The sequence below is a fragment of the Rousettus aegyptiacus genome, unplaced genomic scaffold, assembly GCF_014176215.1.
Source record: "Rousettus aegyptiacus isolate mRouAeg1 unplaced genomic scaffold, mRouAeg1.p scaffold_m13_p_4, whole genome shotgun sequence".
Classification (NCBI taxonomy): domain Eukaryota; kingdom Metazoa; phylum Chordata; class Mammalia; order Chiroptera; family Pteropodidae; genus Rousettus; species Rousettus aegyptiacus.
Genome location: NW_023416307.1, coordinates 41,359,299 through 41,383,940, shown reverse-complemented (window position 1 = coordinate 41,383,940; position 24,642 = coordinate 41,359,299). Strand labels below are relative to the sequence as shown.

Below are 24,642 nucleotides of genomic sequence, written 5' to 3'. Positions count from 1 at the left end.
AAATTACATTGAGGACCTTATCCATTTAATAATTTGATGACAAGACAATCACAGCAAGAACTACTCAGCAACCAGCCCAGAGGAAAATAGGTATATAACATAGTATTGAGTATGACAGTGCTAAAATCACACTCTCATAGCCTAAAAGAAGGCTAACTAAGCTCCTTAATAGATATATTACAGGATATATTGGCTTTTACAAATTTTTTAAAAAGGTACATTGGTACAAATAACAAGCAAAGTGATAAGCTTTGCATTTCTAGTTATTAATGACATTAATAAAACAAAAGGGCAAATTAAATCTCATAAACCTAGGAGGTTAAAGGATAATTGTTAGCATTTAAATAATATATATTTTAAAATAGAAACAATTTAAAATGTATATTTCCTTCTAAACCTCTCTAAAAATTATTGGGGGTGTCCTTTGCTCTATTTCCCTATATTTTCTACATTTTCTTTAACAAGTACTTTTATAATTTTAAAAGTAATAACTAAATAATAATGATAAAAATCTTCTGAAGGATGCTATTTTGATAAATTTCTTAGGTTATATATGATATTTATTTTCAAAATATATTGTTTTGAATCTCAATACATTCCAAAAAATAAAGTTTAGAATTCTAAATTAGACAGAATAAAATGCTTCCCCTGCACTTTATCTCGATGGTATGCATGTTGGTCTATTTATATAATCTACTGCATGCTGTCAGATGTTATTTGCATAATGCCATATCAATGACAACCAAGTTGAAAATAGATCAATTTTCTTTTGATATACGCTGAAGATACATACACTCTATCACCGTATAGTGGCTACTGTAAGAGGTTTGATTTTGTTCGTTCCCCCCAAAAAATTCTCTCTCATAAGAGTTTAATATTCAAACATTTCACAAAGAGCTCCTATATAGTGCTCTCTGAATTACTTTACTTTGAAAAACAAAGTATCATTTAGGAAAGACACATTATTCATTAGCCTCAGTAAGTAATAGTTTCTGAATGTTTTCAAAGATCGACTGATTAAAAGAGAGAGAATGACAGAGAATACTAGCGGTTTAGCAATTATTCCTGAGATGAGACCTTAACAATTACAAGTGTTGACATTGTTGTAAATAGGCCTTTTAAAGGGAAATTACAGAGCAATGAAGTTACAGATAAGCCACAGGACAAATGAAAACACTGTGCTTTTGTTAGGGGAATGGCTACTTGTGGGTAAATTGTCTCAGGGAAAGGATTATATGCCAGTTTTAAAAATGCTGTATATCAAACATCTTAAACAGAAGTGATGAAAAATTCTAGAAAACTGTATTAGATAATTCAACAAGGGATTCTGGTGGTGACAGAGACATTGATATCTTAACATAAAGAAGAGGTGGAAAACAAAATTATTGTGTGAACCATGCATAAGATAAAATATTATTTCTAAATCAACAGTCTATATGTGAGATTGCAAGGTAAAGTGCAACTAAATTTATAAATCATGTATTATAAAGAAAAGGTCTATTTAATCTATATTGCTAAAAAGTTGTATATTATCAAATTGGGCATAAAAACTGTTTTTAAGACTTTTTATTGGGAAAATGAGGCATCTTATACTCTGAGTATCTATATTCATGCATATACAAAATGTTTCACTGGATATCAGATATTGATTAGTACTAAAAGCACTAATGATAAAAACTCAGAAAATATAATTACACTCTCGCAGAATTAACACATTATTTGTAAAAAAACATTGACACAAAAACAAATAATCTTTTCTTTTTCTTTTTAATCAAAAACTCACTCAGTACAGAAATGCATGGCAGTGAGAGAAATCTGCAGTATCTAGCCCCCAAAAAAAAATAGGTTACAGAAGTTCCTGAACCAGTTAGGACAAACTCAGAAAGATAAAAATGTGTTTACAAAGAAAACTGGGCAATGATCCTGAAGAAAGCCACCTAAATCCTTCTGAACTCCCCTGTAAGCCAATGAAGACATTAAAGAAAACTTTTGCTGATTCTGCCAGTGTTCAGCAATACATAAGGCTAAAAGACAACAAAAATAACATAGCATCACACCATACTCAGGCTGTATTCAATATAAGCATGACTTCACTTCTATGTTGTATGTAATCCTAAAGGTCGTGGTTGATGGCAGCAATCCTGATAGCATGACTACACCATGGACTGAAAGCAATTACACGAAATAAATGGGGATATTTACTTTGAATAATACTCACGGTGAAGTTGATGAGGTCATAGTGTAGGTGCAGGTGCTTTTGCTTAGTAACATGTATTGCTCCAGATTCATCTCTCTTAACCTGATGATGAAATAAAAACAATCTAAATATCAGCTACTGAAGGACTTTCTTAGGTACTTAATAATACTCTACCTAGAAAATGACTTCCATTCAGAGTATGGATAAGCCAAAAATATTGATAATTAATTACTACGCAAATGACAAAAATCATCACAATACCATGATTTGTACCAAAATCCAAGGCGTATCCGGTCAGTGGTCTAGCTGTCAGTATTAGCAAATGCTGTAATGTAATATTCGCTCTGTCATAATTCAGAACCTAACTTCATCACACCAATGACTGTATTTAGCTAGAGTTAAAGAATAAAGTGGGATTGGTGACATGGTGTGCAAACATCAAAAGTTCACTAAAAAAAAAAAAATGGCTGCTGCAGTGACAAAAATGACTTTTCTAATATATAATACTATTATAGCTCAAACATAAACTTTCCCCCAAAGAACCTCAAGTGTCAATATATTCTTTACACATGTGTCCTCATACACTCTATAATTTTCAATCATCCCTATAATTTGCTTTCTCTACTTCTGCTCCAAGGTGGTAGAGCACTGAAAAAGAGAGACACAGCATAATTTACACCTGACCCACCTGAAATCCATGACATGCAATTCAACCTCAGTCTTCTTGCACACCCCCCATAGTAGTATTCTAGATATCTTCCTGTCCCTTTAAGTCTAAATTCCTCTTTGCTTTCTAGTCCCACCACTTGTAGTACTGACCTCACGATATACCTTAACAAACATCTGTGACCACTTAATGTGGGCCCTTTGTGTATGCCCATCTTTACTAAGTCACTTCCTCTGTAAGAAAGGGTGCTTTGGTAAAAGGAGCTTGGGATCTGAAGCCATGGGTTTAAGTTCCACTATTACAGTTGTGTGACCAAGAGCAAATTACTTATTCTTTCTCATTTTTTCATTTGTAAAATGAAAATAAGACAGCACCAAATTGTTCCATACCTTGCATATGTTGAAAGCATTTCATTAAGGAAAAGATCAATGCCAACATTAACTATTCTCTTAAGATTTGTTGAAGTCCTTGTTAAAGAAAATTACTTCACCCATATACACTCTAAATCCTACCCCCTCCACCACTGTTTAGTATTACCCTCCCCTTGACAGTATATTCAATCACTCCTTTTCTTCTTGCTATTGAATGTGTTTCTGACTTCTGTCTTCAAATAAAAGACAGAAACAAAAAATCTTTCCTTGATTTTTTTCTTACAGATATTTAACCATTATCTTTCCTTTTCCAACCAAACACTAAACCAAGATTGTGAGTTTGCACTTCTAGATACCCATTTATTTTAAAAGGCTCCACAATCTAGCTCTATCTCCATTCCACTGTTATTTTGTTCTCTGAAGTTTCTAATTCTTGCACATGCAGTGGTCTTGTCCTTAGTCTTTGTCTTCCTTGATCTTTCCCTGATATTGTTATACCTGAATTGGTAATGCCCTCAAACCTCTCCTTCTGTGTCCTCCGTATGATGCCATCCTGTCCTATTTCCTCTCTTACCTCTCCTGCCTTTGCAGGAATCTCCTTTCCTGTTGCCTTTTCTTTTTTTATCCCTTTCCATTGCGTGAGTGACCACCAAGATTATATAAACTCTAGCTTTTGATTTTTGCAGCTTCAATTACCTTCTCTATCCTAAAATTCTCATTTGCACTCCAGACTAGACTGTCATCCACCCAGAGGACATTCCCCAATACAACAGTTGAGAGACCCACCTTCTCTTCCAACTTAGCACATTCAAACCTACCCTAACCTTAACTCTCTGACTATTTCATGCTTCTAAAATGCAAAGTCAAAATTGCAATGTTTCATTCATGTTCTTCAGTTCCCAGATCCAACAATATGAGAAGCTCTGTCTCCCCTTCAAAATGTCATCCCTAACTCTCACTATAACCAACCATCCTTGTCTAAAGACCTCACACCTGCTTTATTATAAGAGCAAAACTTTCTATTTCTCTCCCACTTCCTATAATCTATTCTTTTTGCTATTTCTACACTGATCTTCCTAAAATAATACTTTAATCACCTAAGAACCTGTGATGGCTCCCCATCACCGACTTAGGCCAATTATACATAATCTTGATCAGAGGTCAGCAAACTTCTGTAAAAAAAAAACCCACACTGCAAATATTTTAGGTTTCGCAGATAATGCAGTCTCTGTCATAGCTACCCAACTCTGCCACTGTAGTACAAAAGTAGCCATAAATAATACATAACTGCATGGGCATGACTGTGTTCCAATAAAACATTATTACAAAAACAAGCAGCCAGCCAGATTTGAATGACAGGCCATAGTTTGCCAACCCCTAATCTAGATTCATGCCATATATTCAACTTTATTTTCCACAGTAGGTTTCTCCCTGTCATTAATTCTATAAACATTTAATAAACATCTCCTGTATATAGCCACTGTCCTAGTAATTGAAATATAACAGTAGAGTTAGTCTTTAGACTTATGAAGCTTTCAGTCAAGTGAGGAAAAAAATATTAAACAAGTTATTTAAAAAGTGCTGAATATTATCAAAGGAGAAAGCCTTATAGGTGTACATAGCAAGAAACACTAACTTAGTTCAGGAGATCAGGGAAGGCAGCATTAATCATGAACCAGGAGGTGACAATACATGTAAAGACACCAAAGCCAGAGACATAGTTAGGAAGCTACCCCAGGGTCCAGGCTGGAGATGTCGGTGGTTTTAGCTAGGGGAGCAGTAACAGGAGAGACAAAAAGAAAGTAAATTCAGGAGATTTTGGAGACAGAGTCAACAGGATGTGGTGATGGAGCAGAAATGAAAGAAGGATGACTGAAAGGCGACTCCTCGGGTTCTGGCTGGAGCAACTGAGTGGACAGTGGTGCGGCTGCTTAACTGAGACAGGAAACCCAAGGGATTACACAGGCACATCCTTACCTCGGTAACTTCAGTTCACTTAGTTCCCCCAATAGGCATATCCACCCCTCCTGTAGCATTTGCCATATATGCTTCATAGTCCTCCATGGCTTCTCTATTCTATACAAATCTCTTCATACCATGAATTTAATCAACTTTTAATTCTCATCACATAGTTGAATCCTCAAACTGTTCTCCCTAGTAGTAATAAGCATATTGATTTTGCCTTTCAAACAATATTGTAAGCTACGTGAAAGGAAAAATTATGTTTATACTTCCTTCACTTGCTTCTTGTGTCCATCACAGTGCAGAGAACACAGTACATATTTGATATTTGCTGTCTAATAAATACACTACATGTATATAGGTAAGACATTAATATACACATATGTACATTCATATATTTAAACATACACGTACACCATTAATAACGTGTTAATCAAAGGAGATGAAACAGAAATATACCGTGAAAAGGCATGGAGTAGAGGGTGATCAGTTGTTTTCCATGTTAACCATTAAAATCTTAAAGAAAAATTAAATAGGTCACTCTCTCCCCAAAGAATTATGATAGCATATTTCTTTGACACAATACTAAATTACTGGTGAATAAGAAAAAAAATATATTATGATAAAAAACTTTTAACAGATCTGGCATATTAGGACTTACCAAAAGAAAATGAACAACATCTCCTCTGCAGAAAGCGAGCATGGGATTCACATAATTATGCACAGCCACAAAGTGCCAGGCCAGCAGTGGGACACTGGAAGGATCCATCTGAGGTAGGAGAAGGCCACAAAAATAAAAGTCATTAAGTTAACAGACAGAAGTACGAAGATAAAACTGACTAAAAACAGCATCGAATAGTGTTACTTGACAAGACTTCTCCCAATTTCTCATTAAAAGGTCTATGAAGCACCAGAGGTGGAAGTGGGGGGCGGGTAATTAAAGAGGGGAAAAGGAAAAAAAATGGTCTATGAAGCAGGCGCTGACTGGGAAGTATCAAGAGGGAAATTTCTGGGTTGATGGTAATGTCCTACATCTTGAGAGAGGTTTGGGTCACAAAAATTCCTCAAATATACACTCAAGATCTGTGCATTTCATTGTATGTTAATTTTACACCAAAGAAAAATCTTAAATAACTACTGAACTCTGGCTAATCATATGCATGCTGAATATTTAGGGAAAAGAGTACTGATTTCTGCAATTTACTTGGAAAATTCACACACATGAAAAAAAAACATGATAGAGAGGTAGACAAATACATTATAAAGAAAATGCTAATGGCAGAATTTAGATGGTAGGTATACAGATGTTTAATGTAAATTTTTTTCAACTTCTCTATTTATCTGAAAATGTTCATAATAAAATGTTGGAAAAATACCAATAAAAAAACAAAAAGGTGCAATCACATACCACGGTGATAAACCTCAATCAGCCAATGAAGAAACATTAATGGCAATCTAAACCCACTTTGCCAGGCTTCCCCTGGGTCCCAGAGATACAGAGTACCAATAAGAAAACAGAATAGGTAGAGGGGCTGCTAATCTTAGTTCTGTACAGTCATTCTCCATCCCATCCGATCAATACTTCTCCTCACATATACACTGGAAGACCACAACTCTCTGAAAACAACCGAGCAGGAAAGAAGAAAGAAAGCGCAGTGTGCATAATAAATACATTCTAGGAAGCACCACCCCTAAAGTAAAATACCAGAGGTAGAAGCCAAAGAAAGAGTATATAGTAGCAATTTATGCTGGATATTATGGTAGGGTGTTCAGCATCCAAGCAGAAACTGTTTGTAGAAGAAAAATTTAAAGTAATAAAGGCAGGAAAGTACAGATCTCACGATCCCCAGAACACTGCTCCAGTCGCCAGCTTATGCTGCTTTGGTGACATCAAGGCAAGTCCAGACAATGATCTTTGGAGCACTGACTTCCATGCTACCTAGTTTTCTGACAATCTCACAGAATTCGCCACTTATAAGTCATTTTACCCAATCACCTGACATGGTCTTTTTGCCAAAAAGATGAAAAGGTTTACTCACCCGTCCATAGGGAAAAGTCATCCATACTTTCAAGGATGGTTTCAATCCAATGACCAGTATCTTCAGGAGAAAACATATTTTTAATATTTATCCCATAATTTTCCAGTTTTGGTATCCAAAGCCTTTACAAGTTCTGAGTTTCATCCTCTAAATACACTTACCTTGGTTAGGGATGCCATGGCCAATAAGGAAAACTGTGTGATGGGATGATCTTTCAAGTCAGGCTTGGAATGGAGAGGCTCGATACAGCACACTTCACCCTTGGAACCACTGAATAGGCATCGAGATTCACACGTTCTCACTCCCATTACTCTCCTGAAAATGTAACCAAAAAATTCAGAATCAATTTAGCAAGAACCCAAGGCACTATCATCTCTAGCTTGGACTACTACAAGAGCCTCCTAACTCCTACTCTTGCCCCCAACAATCCAAACTCCATATGACATCAGCATGATCTTTTTAATGTATAGGTCAGATTTATTATTCTTCTAAAAACAGTCCAATGGCTTAACCCTCTACATAAAACTCGAACTTGTTCCATGTTTTAAAAGGCGCTTTATGATCTGGGTCCAGCCTTCACCCCTCTCCCACTACTGTTGTTCTGGCCACGCCTGCCTTCTGTCCATTGCTCCACAGGCCAAGTTTGTGTCCACCTCAAAGCCTTTGTGCTTGAATGTCCCTCTTCTTAGAACATTGCTTCTAGATCTCTACATTTGTTTGATCACATTATCATTCAGGTCTTTACTCAAATGTCACCTTCTGAAAGAGGCCTCCCTAAATTACTCTCAAGCACACTCCAGCGCTCTAACCGGTCTTATTTTCTTCACAGCACTCATAACTATGGAAATCATTTCATTTTGTGCGTTGGTTTATTGTCTGTCTCCCTACCTCCATCCCAACTAGAATGTAAGTTCTATTAGAGCAGTAACCTTGTCCTGTTTACAGCTGCAACTTTGGTACCTAGAACAATGCCTACACATAGGAGATGCTCAATAAAAATTAGCTGGATAAATAGTATTTTTTAAGCAATTACTTTGGGCTCAGCATTGTTAAAAGGTATTAAAAAAAAAAAAAAAAACACCAGAAACATAGTCCTTACTTTAAAGAACTTATGGAAATATGATACACATTGATTTCATGTTTTACTTTTTTAAAAAAACTCAGCTTTATAAGTGTTCTTCCATGTATCCAGTTTTTGCTCTTAAAGAGTAAATAGGAAATTCCAAGGCAATAAAAACCTCTCTACACCTGGCCATTTTGGTTTTATAATCAACTGAACCTGGGGCCTAAACCTAAATTAGTGAAATATTGCAGAATAATGGTTCCCGAGCTTCATAGGGCATGTGGATCCCCTGGGGAAGTAAGAGTTTAGAATCCCTACTCAGATCTACTCTGACAGAATTTGGGGGACCAGACCTGGAACTTTGTATGTTCTATAAACCTCTTCAGGTAATTATAATACAGAACCATAACCTATTTTCAATCACATGAGTTTTCCAGACCTCTTCATGTTCAACTTCAAGTCATTAACCAGAGCTAGTCTTTTCATTTCTCAACAAATGTCCATTAGTCTCTTACTTAAACGTCAATTCAAAAACAGAGCCTCCACTGTCGTTGCAAATTGCAAGAGTTGGATCATCTGTAAACTAAACAGAGAAAGAGTTTACTTTCTTATAGATTTTTAAACAACCAGGCAGGTGTCAAAGGGAAAAAAATATATAAAATTTTAAAAATCTAAATCAAACACATTTGATAGCATTTGAAATCACCTTACTTAGATTTAGCCTATTACTCTAAACACACAAAACCATATTCTGAACAAAAATGGCTCAATTACCTTTAAGAAAACTGCAGCTTTAAGAAATCAAAACCACCTTTCATCAGGATAAAAGAAAGATACAAACTATGTTTCATTAAAGACCTAAAGTTCTCTACATGGGTTCTTACATTAACTTTTTCTAACTTGCTATTAAACTAAATAAGATACTCTGGGTATATTTACAGTTGCCTAGTTTTTAAGAATAAAAACACAATAAAAGATATTTGGTATTTTTGAGGAATAACCTTGTCTGAATGTTTTCCTAGTAACTGAAGAGTTAATCTGCCACATTTAAAATAGTTTAACTTTTTATGTAACTCTTCCTAAAATGTGCTGTTTCCTTGATCTTCTTTGACTGAGTATACTTCAGGTATTATTACGTACCCTAGAAAACTCAAAACAATAACGTTCACAATGACAGGCTGTCCTGAGGGGCTTATGAGCTAAGGTAAATGTGATGTAAGGAAGCTAAAAAACTGAATAACAACTTGCATCATTTACAGTGACTAGTATCTCTAACTCCAACGGTTGGTGAACCATCCTTAATGGCATGCCTTCATGCTTAGTTGGGGATAGCTGAAGTACAGGAGGCTACTGTAAAATTCTCTTCTTTGACCCCATGCACAGGCACAGTTAACCAGTCGCACATGCTTGGTCTCAAAGCCTAGCCAAGCAGTTGCCAAAGTGGGAGGCATATACTCTGGACTGCAGAAAAAATAACAAGACTTGTATTTTTATTTATTTTCTATTTCTTACTTATGTGTTTTACAATGTACTTAAATATTAGTACAGTAGTACATATGCATAATTTTTAAATACATACATATATGTGCATATGTACATTTAAATATGAAGAGTGCAAGAAGTCCAAGAGTCCAAGACTTCAGAAGTATTCAATCACATATATCTCTTGCTACCCCTTTCTGTAATGTCAGTGTCTGCACACACCTCCTTTATCACCATTCCCAAGCAACATGATGGCTAGTAGGCTTTTAACCTTAACTGCATGCTTCTCTTTCCTTTCTGCCTTTAATCACTTCTATTTCCTATTGTTTTCCAAAGATTATGCTTCTTTCTGCAAATGGACTGGTCTTTATAAACACCAGCAACTACTTATTCCTTCAGCCAAACATTTATTGAGCACCTATTATGCATAACGCACAAAAATAAGTGAGAAAGAGATTCTGGTTTCAAAGATCTTAATCTATTTATGGAGATAAAACATAAACACGAACAACATATTAGAAGTTGGCACATGCCATATGAAAAGAGGTCAAGATAAACTGCCATGATATTCAGAAAGAGAAGAAATTCCCTCTTTTACTTATCTAGGTTGTTTTCATTGTTGCTAAATGCTTCAATGCTGCTTTGTCACAAAAGACTTTTATGTAACTAAACGAGATACAGACACAAACTCCAGATGCTTGCAAACTTTAAAAAGCATATGTATGGGTAAGAGAGGTCTGCACAGCTAAGCAACCAAATGTGTTCATGATTAAAAACTAGAAAATCTAATTTTAGACTTCCCTAGTTATAGTCCTTTACGTTTTATGCTTCTAAACATGGGCTTGACAACATACAAAAACCAAGGTTCACATTGTATTTATAAATAAAATCTGTTATCTAAGTTGGTTTATTTTTTTCAGGCCTGTAAGGAGAAAGCCAAAACTCAAATCTTAATGTTTTTCCTTTGGAAGCCTGAAAGAAAATAAACCAACAGATTCATTTCTAAACATAATGCAAACCTTGGTTCTTTCATAATTGGTGCCTTGAACCTCAGGTAATTCCCAATAAAGTATGACCGAGCACACCACCTCAGCAATAAAATCTTGGTAGACTAAACAAAAGGTAAAACAAAAACAAAAACACCAAAACTTTTAAAATCTTCACACGAGTTTTCATCCAGGTATGCCTGCCGTCTTTGCTGCCAGCCTCTCATCTAGGATCACGTCAGTTACTATTTTTGTCACTGTGCCTATCAGACTTCGATAAGACTTACAGCTGAATGGTACCATGCTAGCCCATCTCTGGGAAACGGGAAAACACCACTTTGGAAAACATGCTGTTGGGCTACTCAAGTTAAAGGCAGTTTATTTTCAAGGATTCTGTTTGTAAAGAAATTTACTTCAAAACAAATAAGAAGGCATAATAACAAAAAAATTAGTAAAAAAAGAAAACAAAGATATTACCTTAATATGTAATATTGCTGTTCCTGGAGGATGAGCATCTGTTATTGATCTTAGAAGTTTTCCACTGGCCAAATCCCACATAGTGATCTATAAGACAACTAAATGCTTTAGAAAACAAATTTATTACTCTTTTTTGGACTTAAGTATCCTGCCTTCTGACTGAAATAATCTATTCTCGGTCTATAAATATTGCAGGCAAAAAGCAACTATAAAGTTAGGCTGCAGGTCCATTAAAGCACAGGGCCTTCATTCCATCTTCATTTACCCCTCATCCTGCCCAATCTACTTTTCCCCTTAGATTTTGAATGTTGTTTTTATAATGATAGGTAAAATAAATTTCTTTAATGAGTTCATTTCTTCAGTACTGATAAAAATTGTTGGAAAGGCTTACTACCAAACTAACTAGTGATGTATAATTCAAAAGATGAGAAAAACCATTACTTATTGACAGTTTCAAAAGTGGAAAGAAAAAAATACCAAAATAGTTATCCAGGGACACAGTGATAAGAATACACAAAGTATAGTGTATTTAAAAAGCAGTAACTATTATCTATACTAATATAAGGAACTCAATTTTGTATTAACATCTTGGTTTGTTTATTAAAGCTAGTCACTTATATAGATACGTGATTTCTTAAAAATCACAGACTCAGAAGGTTTGGGGTTCAAGATAACAGTATGGGAAGATACTAAACTTACCTCCTCCCATGGGCACACCTCATCTACAGCTACATATGGAATAATTAATTCCCTCTGAAAAAGACCTGAACACTAGCTGAACAGCTCCTCCACAACAAAGAATAAAAGGGCTACATCAAGAGTTAGGAGAAGCAGAGATGCACTTTCACCAAAAACCCCACCCCCACATAGCAACCCACAATCAGGAGGGATCTCACAAATACAGAGCTTCTCCCTGAGGAGTGAGGAATCTGTGCCCCACATGAGGCACCCCTATCCTTGGGACCTGCACTGGAGAGATGAGCCCCAAAACACCTGGCTTTAAAAACCGATGAGATTTATGTCCAGGAGACCCAAAGGGCTCTAGGGAACTGAAACTGTGCCTTTAAAGGGCTTGCATGTAAGTTCACTCTCCCAGGCACCCAGCAAAAAAAGCAGAGTTTAAAAAGTACCTAGACTATATTGAAGGGAATTCATCTGCTAATCTTAAAGTGTCTGCTAGAAGGACAGGGGCCTGATGGGACTCTTTCTGGGAACCAGAGGCACTGCTAGGCCCCATTTTTGTGCTCCCCCTCTACTTTGCTAGCACTGGTGCTAACAGGTGCTATTTCTGCACTGTCTCCCACACTGTTCGTGCCAGCATGCATGCACAGTCACAGCGCACTTCCACTGCCCCACTAAAGTTGGAGGGCACACACCACCCCTATATTCTTCCACAACCCCACCAAAATGGCCAAGCGCACCCCAGCCCAGCACTCTCTAGTGGCCTCAGCAAAGCTGGCAGGTGCATTCCAGCCCTGCACTGTCCCTCTGCCTTGTCAAAGCCAGCAGGAGTGTGCAGTCCATACTGAAGCAGGTTCCAGCTTTGCCACACTTCCAGAGGCCATGGAGGAGCATTTAAGGAAGAAACATAGGCCAAGGGATGCCATCTCCGCACTCTCTTTCAACATCACTACAACTCTCTGAAATTGCAATATTTGCCACTGTTGTCCAGACCAGACACCTCCGGATCATCTGGTCTGAAGGCCAGCATGGCTTACAATTGAGGTCTCAAAGGACTGTATATATTTGCATATTTTAAAGCTGCTGCTGGAGGATCTGGTTTCCAATCAGCCTGAAACTGATGCTGATGAGATCCCTCCCTTTGTAACACTGACAAGTCTTTACAAACCTTCAAAAACTGGCCCCTATCAAGTATAAATCAGGCTGCTAAGACAATCACAAATGTTTGAGAGACAACCAAGAGCTTAGGCAAGGTTGTACAATAAGATTCATCTCCCATACAAAGCCACTCCTCCAAGATTGCTTCTCCTAATACAAAGAAACAAACATTGATAGTGAAGCAAAATGAGGAAACAAAGGAGTATGTTCCAAACAAAAGAACAAGATTAAACTTCAGGGAAAAAATACCTTAATGAAATGGAAATAATAATTTATCTGATAGAAGTTCAAAGCAATGGTAATAAAGACGCTCAATGAACTTGGGAGAAGAATGAATGAACACAGTAAGAACTTGAACAAAGATACATAAACTATAAGGAAGTATCAAAGAGATGTCATGGAGCTAAAGAATACAACAGCTTGACTGAAAAATTCACTAGAGGGATTCAACAGGAGATGAAGTAGGAGAAAGGATCGGTGATCTGAAAGACAGGGCAGTAGAACTAACTGACCCAAACAGAGCAGCAAAAGCAAAAAATTTTTAAGGGAAGGTAGTTTAAGGAACCTAGTGGGCAACATCAAGTGAAATAACATTCATATTATGGGTGTCCCAGAAGGAGAAGAGAAAGAGAAAGGGGCAGAAAACTTTTGAAGACATAACGGCTGCAAACTTCCCTAAAGTAGAGAAGGAAACACACATCCAGATCCAAGAATCTCGGAGAATTCCAAAAAAGATGAACAAAGAGATCCACGCCAACACACATGATCATTAAAATGTCAAAAGAGAGAATGTTGGAAGCAACAAGTGAAGAACTACTTGTTATGAACAAGGGAACCCCCACAAGACTATAAGCACATTTTTCAGCAGATACTTTGCAGGCCAGAAGGCAATGGCATGATACATTCAAAGTACTGAAAGGAAAAAACTTCCAACCAAGAATACTCTTCCAGCAAGGTTATTCAGAATTAAAGGAGAGATTAAATTTTCACACAAGCAAAAGCTAAAGGAGATCATCACCACTAAGACATCCTAAAAAATTTTTAAAAGAACTTCTTTAAGCTGAAAAGAAAGAGCACAATTTAGTAACGAGAAAATATATGAAAGTAAAAATCTCACTGGTAAAGGTAAATATATAAAAGATACTGGATTAATCACTTATTAAGCTAGTATGAAGGTTAAAAGACAAAAGCAGTAAAACTAATTATGACTACAATAAGTAGTTAAAGGATACACGAAATAAAAATATGTAAAATGTGACATCAAAAACATAAAACATGGGGGAGGGGAAGTAAAAATGTAGAGTTTTAGAATGCGTTAAAAACTTGCTATAAACTTAAAATAAACTGGTTATACATATAGGTTGTTAGATGTGAACATTATGGTAACCACAAAGCAAAAACCTATAGTAGATACACAAAAGATAACAAGAAACAAATCTAAGCATAACGATAAAGTCATCGAATCACACAGAAATAGAACAAGAGAAAAGGAACAGAAAGGGACAAGAAACAGCCAGAAAACAATCAACAAAATGGCAATAAGTACATAGCTACCAATAATTACTTTAAATGTAAGTGGACTAAATTCTCCAAACAAAAGACAGAAGTGGCTGGATGAGCTCGGCTGTAAAGGACATACACAGAATGAAAGTGAAAGGATAGAAAACGATGTTTCATGCAAATGAAAACTGAAGAGAGCTGGGGTAGCTCTACTTCTATCAGACAAAATACTTTAAAACAAAGTCTATAATAGAAGACAAAGATGGGTGTTACACAATGATAAAGGGTCAATCCAACAAGAAGATAAACAATTATAAATATTTATGAACCCAACACAGAAGCACCAAAACATATAAAGTAAAAATTAGCAGACCTAAAAGGAGAAACTGACAACACTACAATAATCATTGGGGACTTTAATACAATACCCAACTTACATCGAAGATAGATCATGAGACAGAAAATCAATAAGAAAACATGGGCCTTAAATGACACTTAGATCAAATGTACTTAACAGATATATAGAGAATATTCCATCCAAAAGCAGCAGGATACACATTCTTCTCAAGTGTACATAGAACATTCTCCAGGATAAATAATATGTTAGGCCACAAAACAAGTCTCAATAAATATAAGATGACTAAAATCATATCAAGCATCTATTCTGAGCACAATGGTATAAAAACTAGAAATCAAAAAACTGAAAAAATCACAAATATGTGAAGATTAAACAATATGCTACTGAATAACCAATTGGTCAATGAAGAAATCAAAGGAGAAATACACTAACAATGAACTATCAGAAAGACAAATTAAGGAAACAATCCTACTTACAATTACATCAAAAATAATAAAATACCTAGGATTAAATTTAACCAAGGAGTTGAAATTTGTATGGAACCATAAAAGACCTGAAGAGCCAAAGCAATCTTGAGAAAGAAGAACAAAGCTGGAGACTTCATTATCCTTGATTTCAAACTACATCACAAAGTTATAGAAACCAAAACTATATGTATTTGCATAAAAACAGATGCATAAATCAATGGAACAGAATAGAGACTCCAGAAATAAACCCACACATATTAATTTACAACAAAGGAAGAATGCACACTAGGGAAAGAATAGTCTCTTCAATAAATGGTGTTGGGAAAACTGAACAGTTATAGGCAAAAAGAAAAAAAAAAACTGGACCACTATCTTACACTATATAAAAAAATTAACTCAAAATGGATTAGACCTGAATTTAAGACTGAAATCATAAGACTCCTAGAGGAAGACATAGATGACATCTGTCTTGGCAATAAATACTTAGATCTAACTCCAAAAGCAAAGATAAACAAGTAGGACTTCAAACTAAAAAACTTTTGCACACTGAGGAAGCCATTAACAAAATAAAAAGGCAACATACTGAATGGAAGAAAATATGTGCAAATCATATAACTCGTAAAGGGTTAATATCCAAAATATATATAGAACTCAAACAACTCAATAGCAAAAAAAATAGATTTAAAAAAAGCAAGGAATCTGAATAGCCATTTTTCCAAAGACACACAGATGGCCAACCTGTATAAGAAAAGATGCTCAACATCATTAATCATCAGGGAAATGCAAATCAAAACCACAATAGATATCACCTCACACATGTTAGAATGGCTATGATCAAAAGACAAGAAATAACAAGTGCTGGCGAATGTGGAGAAACATAATCCTTGTGCACTGTTGGTGGGAATATAAATTGGTGCAGCCACTATGGCAAAAATATAAACAGTACAGAGGTTCCTCAAAAAATTAAATCATATAATCCAGCAATTCCACTTCTGGGAATTTTACCCCCAAAATGAAAACCTAACTCAATGATATATCTGTGCCCCCATGTTTATTGTAGTATTATTTAAAATAGCTAAAATATGGAAACAACTTAAGTGTCCATCGATGGATGAATAAAGATGTCAGAGAGACACATGCACACGATTCAGCCTTAAAAAAAAGAAGGAAATCTTGCCATTTGCAACATGAATGGACCTAAAGGGTACTGTACTAAGTGAAACAAGTCAGATAAAGACAAATACCATATGATTTCACTTGTATGTGTAACCTAAAAAAAAAAACAAATGAACAGACAAAACTCACAGACACAGAGAACAGACTGGTGGTGGCCAAGGGGAGGGGACTTGGGTGAAATGGATGAAGGAGGTCAAGAGGTAGAAATTTCTAGATATAAAATAAGTAATGGGGATATAACGTACAGCATAGTGACTATAGTCAATAATATCGTGTTGCATATTTAAAAGTTGCTGAGACTAAATCTTAGGTTTTCATCACAAGAACAAAACCAGTAACTTTGTATGGTGGTGGATGGTAACTTTGTATTACAGTGATATTTCATAGTATATACAAATATTGTATACCTGAAACATGCTGTATACCTGAAAGTAACATGTTATATGAAAATTATACCTCAGTTTTTTAAAAAAATCACATACTCTGGCTCAGTCAATAACAATTATCAAAAATTTTGAGCAAAAGTCAGACTGAGCAATCTCAGGTTAGCTCTACAGACATATCACTTTATAACACATATTTTGGTCTTCAAGGTATTGATCTAGAGATATTAGGTTTCCTTTTAATTGATTTTAATATTATCTTCTGGATAAAATAAAGTTCATATTTACCTGTCCTTTAGCAAAGCCACAGAGAAGTCTTGAGCAGTCATTGTTAATACTGAGGGCAGAGATGGCTCCATACTGACCTCCAACACTAGTGCTACCCAGACAGAGTCGCAAAGCTTGATTCTGATCTAAGAAAGCAATTTATAAAATCAAGTGAAAAAAATGGAAGGCGTGAATAAATATATGTTTAGTATAGGCTTGTTATCAAAAACTTGGAAGGAAATAAGAATCAAAAGAATCAAATAATGAAGTTACATTATTTCATTTTTTTTTATTTTTTAAATTTTTTAAAATTAAGTTTATTGGAGTAACATTGGTTAATATAAGTTACACTTATTTTAAAACATATGCAGTAAGCACCTACTAGATGCTAGGCATTGAATTAGACAATAAGAATATAGGAAAAAACTATCTTCGAGGATGCATAACACGAAACTTGCTAATAAATAAAAAAATCCATAAGAAATCTGTATCTCCTTGAACAAACTATCTTTTATCACTCTCATTTTAGAATTGTATTCCTTGCTATTTTCAGGATGCAAAGTTACAGGTAATACCATCTTTTAAAGTAGCTTTAAAACTTCAAAAATCAAAATTTATTAATTTAGAATTTGGCTGAAGTTTACATTTATATTATCCATAAAGAAAAGGTTTACTAGGCAAATTAACAGTACAAATGAAATTACAGAGTAAACATTTAAACTAAGAAAATTATTTCAAGTATCAACATCTAATATGCTAAAAGCAAATAATTCAAATCTCTACTAGATTAAGTTATTTAAGGGCAAGGACCTTGTCTTAATCATCTCTGATTTCTCCATGAGGCACTCAAATATATATTAAACTTTATTATCTAATAATTAAAAGAAATTCCTCTAGGGCTTCTCATATGCAATGCTTACTTTGTATAGCAGTCATTATTGTATCCACTTGAAAACAATGAAATAAAAAATTTAAATATAAGAAGGCATGCCTACAAAATTTAACCATTTAGGGGGAAAAATAAATAAACTGGCCATAATTGCACAATCTGGAGTTCTCTCAATTTGCTCAGCAATTGTTTGTGCCTCCCTTAAACTATTGTTAAAAACAAGGCAATAGGCCCAAAATGGAGTCACTTTTGCTAAACCTCACATCACCACAATAAGACTTAAAACTTAACATAATTACAGTTTTGGCCTCTCCCAGGAACAGAATCTTAAGCCAATTAATCGGGAATTGCCTGGTCAGCAGCAGTTAAGTCATCTGCCTGACAGACCACTGTCATCCCCTAAAGGAAGGTCACTTTGACACAACCAATTCGTTTTTGTTTTTTGTGGGTTTTTTTTTTTTTTTTTTTTTTTTTTTTGCTTGTGTTAACTTCCTTGTCCCATTCCTTTCTGCCTGTAAAAGTCTTTCATTTTGTATAGCTTCTTGGAGCTCCTTTCTGTCTGCTAGATGGGATGCTGCCTGGTTCACAAATCATTGAATAAAGCCAATAAGATCTTTAAAATTTACTCAGTTGAATTTTTGTTTTAACACTATCAAATTGCTACTTTTTGGAGGTAAAAATGTCTTACTTTTACTATTAAACTAAGACGTGTCTAAGGCTGGAGGTCATGAGTGAATTAAACTCCCAGAATATCCTGCACTCAGAGGTATCTGACGATAATCTGAAAAGCTCCCACATCTGCAAATCTTTCTTCTATAAGGGTAAATCTGGTTATCAGAATAAGCTCAAAAACATTTACTCTCAGGTCTAGGGAATAATATTATGTAAGTCCTTTTGCCCATCCAAACTGAACACCAAAAGAATATTTTTGTGTTCATAAGCTGGTTCAAATAGTAATCTTCAACTCCCCAAGGAAGTCTGACACAATTGATGGCTGTATGGTATCTGGCACATAGAAAACACTCAGGATTTACTGAAATCATTTCAGATTTTAGCCTATCAAAATAAACAACCAAAAAGGAATAAAATTCATAAATAAACGAGGTCTAATGTATTTACAAGTCATTATCTTTATTCATATCTAGCATTATTAGATTTTCCCTTACCTTTTCCTCATTTACATATTTTCCTCCCTCTCCCAGTTTAATTCAAATTATTAAAACTTCCTTTATTCTATATTCCTGACTCTAAATAAGACATCATACTTTATTTTGCTTTACTGAAACTCCCTGCAAAAAATGGTGTTTTCCATGATCCTTATTTTGTCAGGGATGCCTTATGCAGTTGGTAGATTATCCATATACCTTGTTTTGCAAACTGTCAAGATACAATAGTTGGGCAACAGTGTTCTACACATACCACTTACTCTGGGGCATGCCTGTAGGCAATGGCTAGACTAAAAGTAAGAGGACAAAGGCAGAAATTCCATACTAGGCTCAGAATAGTGTCTGAATAGCATCCAGCTGTGATCCTTTGTAATTCCTGTTTTGAGATCCAAACTTTATGCAGTTCTGATCCACCAATACTTAGAGACAATCACTACTGCTTTCTGATTTAAGATACTTTAAATTAGACTAAGTAGTCTCATAACTCAGGAAAAGTAAAAATAGAAGAATTAAGGATTATGATAAAATAGAGAATAAAGGTACCATTAAGAAAGAAGTCTACAGCCAGCCATGCCACCCTGAACAAGCCACCCTGAACAAGCCCAATCCCATCTGACTCGGAAGCTAAGCAGGGTCAGGCCTGGATAATACTTAGATGGGAGACCACCTAGGAAGACCAGGTGCTGTAGGTGTAAAAAATAAAAAACTAAGGGACTGTAAACTGACAAAGTCCTTGCAATCTGTGAGGTCAGCCAAGGGTTGCCTCGCCAAATAAATGAATAGATGATATCAGATAGATAGATAGATAGATAGATAGATAGATAGATAGATAGAAAGATAGATAAAATAAGAAAGAAGAAATAGAGAAGAAAAGAGGGATGGAAAAAGACATATCTAACTTCTCAAATAAAAAGCCAAACATGACTCTGCTTTTCTGACTATGGGTCCCCTATACTAAAAACTAGCTAAGACAAGGAACCAAATTATCAACTTTAGTCATTTCTGAAAGCTATATTAAGTTTACATGCCACAGGACAGTGTTAACGAAAATACTCTTAATTTTTTTCTTGATTTTTACAATGTAGTCATTGTTTTTATATCCCTTTATAAGGTAGCATAGCTATGAGGTGATGCATAGTGTATAAAATATAATCTATTTAAACTCCAAAACATATTTATCAATTCTTATTGCAGTCTTTATACATTTATATTTATGGTACCATATTAACAAACTTGCCATTACACAATTTAGACTAAATTCAGGAAAGATATATTTCTGTAGGAAAAAGAAAGCAGAGTTTGGTTGGAGAGGTTTCTTTGCTAGAGTAACCAAATATTCTGTAGTCTAGATAATTCTGGACAATTCCGGAGAAAAGTACTTGACAAAAATAAAAATAAAACTTCTGCCAAACACTTAAATTCTGTAATTATATGGAAAAAAAAAAACAAAAGGACATGGACAGAAACAAGAAAGGTGAAAATCAGAGCACTCTCTACATTCTCCTCCTCCAGGGGGAGGGGGCTCTTGATCTCATTAATTTAAAAGGAAAAATTCTATTCTCTCCCTACTCTCTGAAGTCATCTTTCTTTATTGCTGGAGAAAAGAGATTAAATTAGTAGTACAGCAATAGATCCAATTTCATTTATAAAGTCACACATATCACATTTGGTTGGCACTGTTGACTTTTTAAAAAAAAAATTAAGAGTGGGTCTTTATGAAGCAAATGTCTCTGAGCAGGAAATAAGAAATGAGATTATCATTTTTCCTATAAACTTCACAGAACTGACATATAGCTTAAATAAGAAAATGCCTACAAAAATTTGAAAACTACAAAATGGTAAGAATGTAAGAAATTATTAACAAATAAATAGCTTATCAATTAAGAGAACTTGAAGTTCAGATACTACAAAAACCACATCTATCTGTCACTGCAATAAATTATACCTATTTCTTTTATTAGTATACCCTTCAAAGTATTCTTCCCTTAAGGTAGCACTCCAGCATATTCTGGGCTTAAGAGTAATGTACCGAATAGCAAAGAAAAGTCACAAATAATCCATAGTCTGTAACAGCTATAAAATTTTAATTTGACTATACTTCAAGAATTTCTTTTCTCCATATACTAAAATTAACCTAACCTTCTATTTCTGCATCCCTAATTTAACTAGTTCCTAAAAGACCATCGAAGTAGGAAATACCTAGATCCTAGAAGGAATCAAATTTAATTGTGTTGAGAGCTCTATTTTTATTGCCAGTATTCACCATTCTTCAATATTACTCTTTTCTTTCCCTTTGATCATATTAAAATGTTCTCCAAGACCAAAGGAGAAGCAAAGAGATATTAAGAAACATTATCATTAATGATTATAAAACAGTAGAAACACTTTTACCTGACCCCCATCTAACCAACACACAGAATTAAAGTTCTTATCCCCTCTATAAAGCTTACTGATTGAAGCCCAGACCACACTGAACCCCCAAGGCTAACTGGCTATTTTCTAGAATACTGACACTTAGGAAGAAGAGTCATTTGTACTTAGGAAGAAGAGTCATTTGTGTTCGTTCCCAAACCTGTTCATGCCACTGAGCATTGCTGTACTTTAAAAACCTAATTAACAATAGAGTAGAGAAGAAAGGGTTATTGTTTCAATGAAAACTAAATGAATGCTTTAGAAAAACGTGTTAAAGATAAATTGCTTTAAAAAAAAACTATCACAAAATAAGGTATGGACATGATAAGTGTGGAAGACTGAAGAAAAGTTTTGTGAAAATCTAGTATTTTGCACTCCTTGATAATTTACAGGTGCCTAAGCTTTTTTTTACCTCTTTTTTAAAAAATTAAAAGTGCAAATTTTACATGATCCATTATTGATGCAGTTAACACTAAAAAAGATGCCACAGACCTCTAACTGGCAGATACAAACTCAAAATAAAGGCTTTAGGCTATATCAAAAGATTGAGGGAAAAATGAATATTTACATATTTTCAGTTAAAACAGTAAAGGTATGCATAAATTTATAATTTTTAACAATTCCTTGCTTTAACCAATCTTTCAATTAGCTGGTTTTCTTCATTTCGTAAGAGAGCACTAATTGATAGCATTACCTTTCAATATTAAAAAGGTCAAAAGAAAAAGTCACTCATGCAAACCAAAATTACTATACCTTTTCCTTTGAATCCATGAAGAAGATTAAAAGAGAGAAAAGCAAGAAATCAGTTCAAAAGTTCAAAAGAAAAGACAGGTAAAATTTCAAGAGTTTAAGTGACCAACTTTATCTGTATGAATGATACTAAATGTGATTAAGTAATGTCTCCAGCATTTATGACTACATTCAGGTACCAATATGGGAAAAGAGGAAAGGCATAATATTCAAATTACAACACACTAGGTAAACCCAAGTCATTAAGTTTGATAGAAAAAAAAAAAAACATTATGCTGACAACCTGAAAAAAGGAAAACTAAGGGCTTTAGAATAGGGAAACATCTTAAGATGTGAATTTTTGGGGACCTTGTATATAGGTAACAACCAAGACACACAATAAATGCCACATATCTATAGTTCCAAAGAAAAGGCAACATATATCAACCTTTATGGAGTTTATAATGGTTACTATTTTAGTGACCCAGGCCTCTATTCCAAAAGAGAATCTTAAGAATAGTTCTTCCTTCTACACTTTTTCCAATGATCAATGAAGATGTTTAAAAAGATCAGATTTAACTCAGATATCTAATCTATACACTTCGTAGTATTACTACTCTGCCATTTGTTTCTGGCTTTCAAGCAAATTTTAATCCATTTGTTAAAATTCACTGTCCAAATATTTGATTCCTACAAAAATAATGAATAAAATTTATTAATTGCATGATTAAACCCACAATATAACCAGAATATTAAAATTCTTTCTCAAAATGTTCACTTTGGTATACTTTCTTTTCCATAAAACTATAATGAAAGCTTACTATTTCATCGTATCTACAAGAAAGCTGCTGGGATCTAAAGCAAATTAGGAAGCTGGCTCAAGGAAATTAAAGAGACAGAAGCAAAAGATAATATACTGTTATTTTGTTAGTTTTTATTTTAAGTATGTTCATTTTCATTTGTTGCAGTGAGTTCTACATGGGTTTGATAATAAGTAGGTACATATTCTTATAACCTCATAGTAAGGAGGAAATGTTAAAGTAGAGTTGAAGAAAAATGAAAAATGGTAAGTAGTAACGAAAACTCAGCATGTATTCTGCTCACAGATAAACATATGCATTATATTCTATCTTCATTCACCTTAGTTCTTATATCTTGGAATATATCATACTCTTCATATATCTTGGAATTTGCCTCCTTTTCTCTCAAGACAGGAGAATTGCTCAGAATGGTGAAAATCACTGACCCAGGAGTCCAAATTTCTGATTCTAACCGTGGCTCTGTGCATGTCACTTAGCCTCTCTGGTTCTCAACCACCTCACATATAAACTAAGGGAACTGAACTAAAAGATCTTTTAAGATCCTTTCCCCAAATTCTAACAGTCCAATACTAAGTATGCCTCCATAGGAGAACAAGCATTCCTACACATGATAGGAGAGCAAGCTGGTAAAACTTTCTAGAAGACAATCGGGCAATACATATCAGAAGTTTAAAATGTTCACACCCTGACCCAGCAATTCCACTTTTAGTAATTTGTCCTAAGTAATCATGTGCACAAAAATGTAGTAACAAAGATATTCATCATTATACTGTTTGTTTAGAAACAACTTAAATGTCTTTTCACAGTAAATGGTTAGTAAATTATGGTGAATCTATTGAAAAGAATACTATGTAGCCATCAAAAATGTTACAGATGAATATATAATTACATGGAAAGATGTTCCTTATAATGAAAAATCAGATTACCAATTACATGATCCCATTTTGGCGTATGTATACACACAAATACATACACACACAGACAAAAAAAAAAAAACGATCAGAAGGCTATACAGAAACATTAGGGACTATTCCTGCATGGGAGAATTTGGTATTTCATATCTTCAACCTTTTTCTCATCAATGTTTTCTAAATTTTCTATCACGAACACATATCAATTATGAACTGAGAAAAAAAATATTAAAATCAATTCTATAGTTTGCTCAAGAGAATTATATTTTTGTTTCAATTCTTCTCATCCCCAAACAAAACTTTCATTTAATAAATCCCCTTGGAAAAGACAGGTGTGAAAAATCACATAATAAGGCTTTTAGCATAATAGAAAATTTTATAAATAGGAAGTCATATTGTTCAAAAGCAAGGGAAAATAACTAATATGGTAAATAAAGATGTAAGGCCCACAGAGATCAAATTGTGGTTCTGCTATAAAGT

The 24,642-nt window shown here is 34.6% G+C and overlaps 1 protein-coding gene across 7 annotated transcripts in view; it reads right to left on the bottom strand.

Annotated features, from left to right (window-relative positions):
* Positions 1-24,642, bottom strand: part of VPS8 (VPS8 subunit of CORVET complex) — a 230,538-nt gene that overhangs the window by 178,671 nt on the left and 27,225 nt on the right. For 4 of the 7 annotated variants that reach the window (XM_016159713.2, XM_016159708.2, XM_016159710.2 and 1 more), the window contains 8 exons: positions 22,455-22,460; positions 17,256-17,380; positions 11,245-11,331; positions 8,815-8,882; positions 7,398-7,551; positions 7,237-7,296; positions 5,859-5,966; positions 2,219-2,299 (listed from right to left, as the gene is read on the bottom strand). In XM_016159713.2, coding sequence (XP_016015199.2) covers positions 2,219-2,299; positions 5,859-5,966; positions 7,237-7,296; positions 7,398-7,551; positions 8,815-8,882; positions 11,245-11,331; positions 17,256-17,380; positions 22,455-22,460 — 689 coding nt within the window. The other 3 variants (XM_016159714.2, XM_016159711.2, XM_036220019.1) reach the window with 2 other exon arrangements.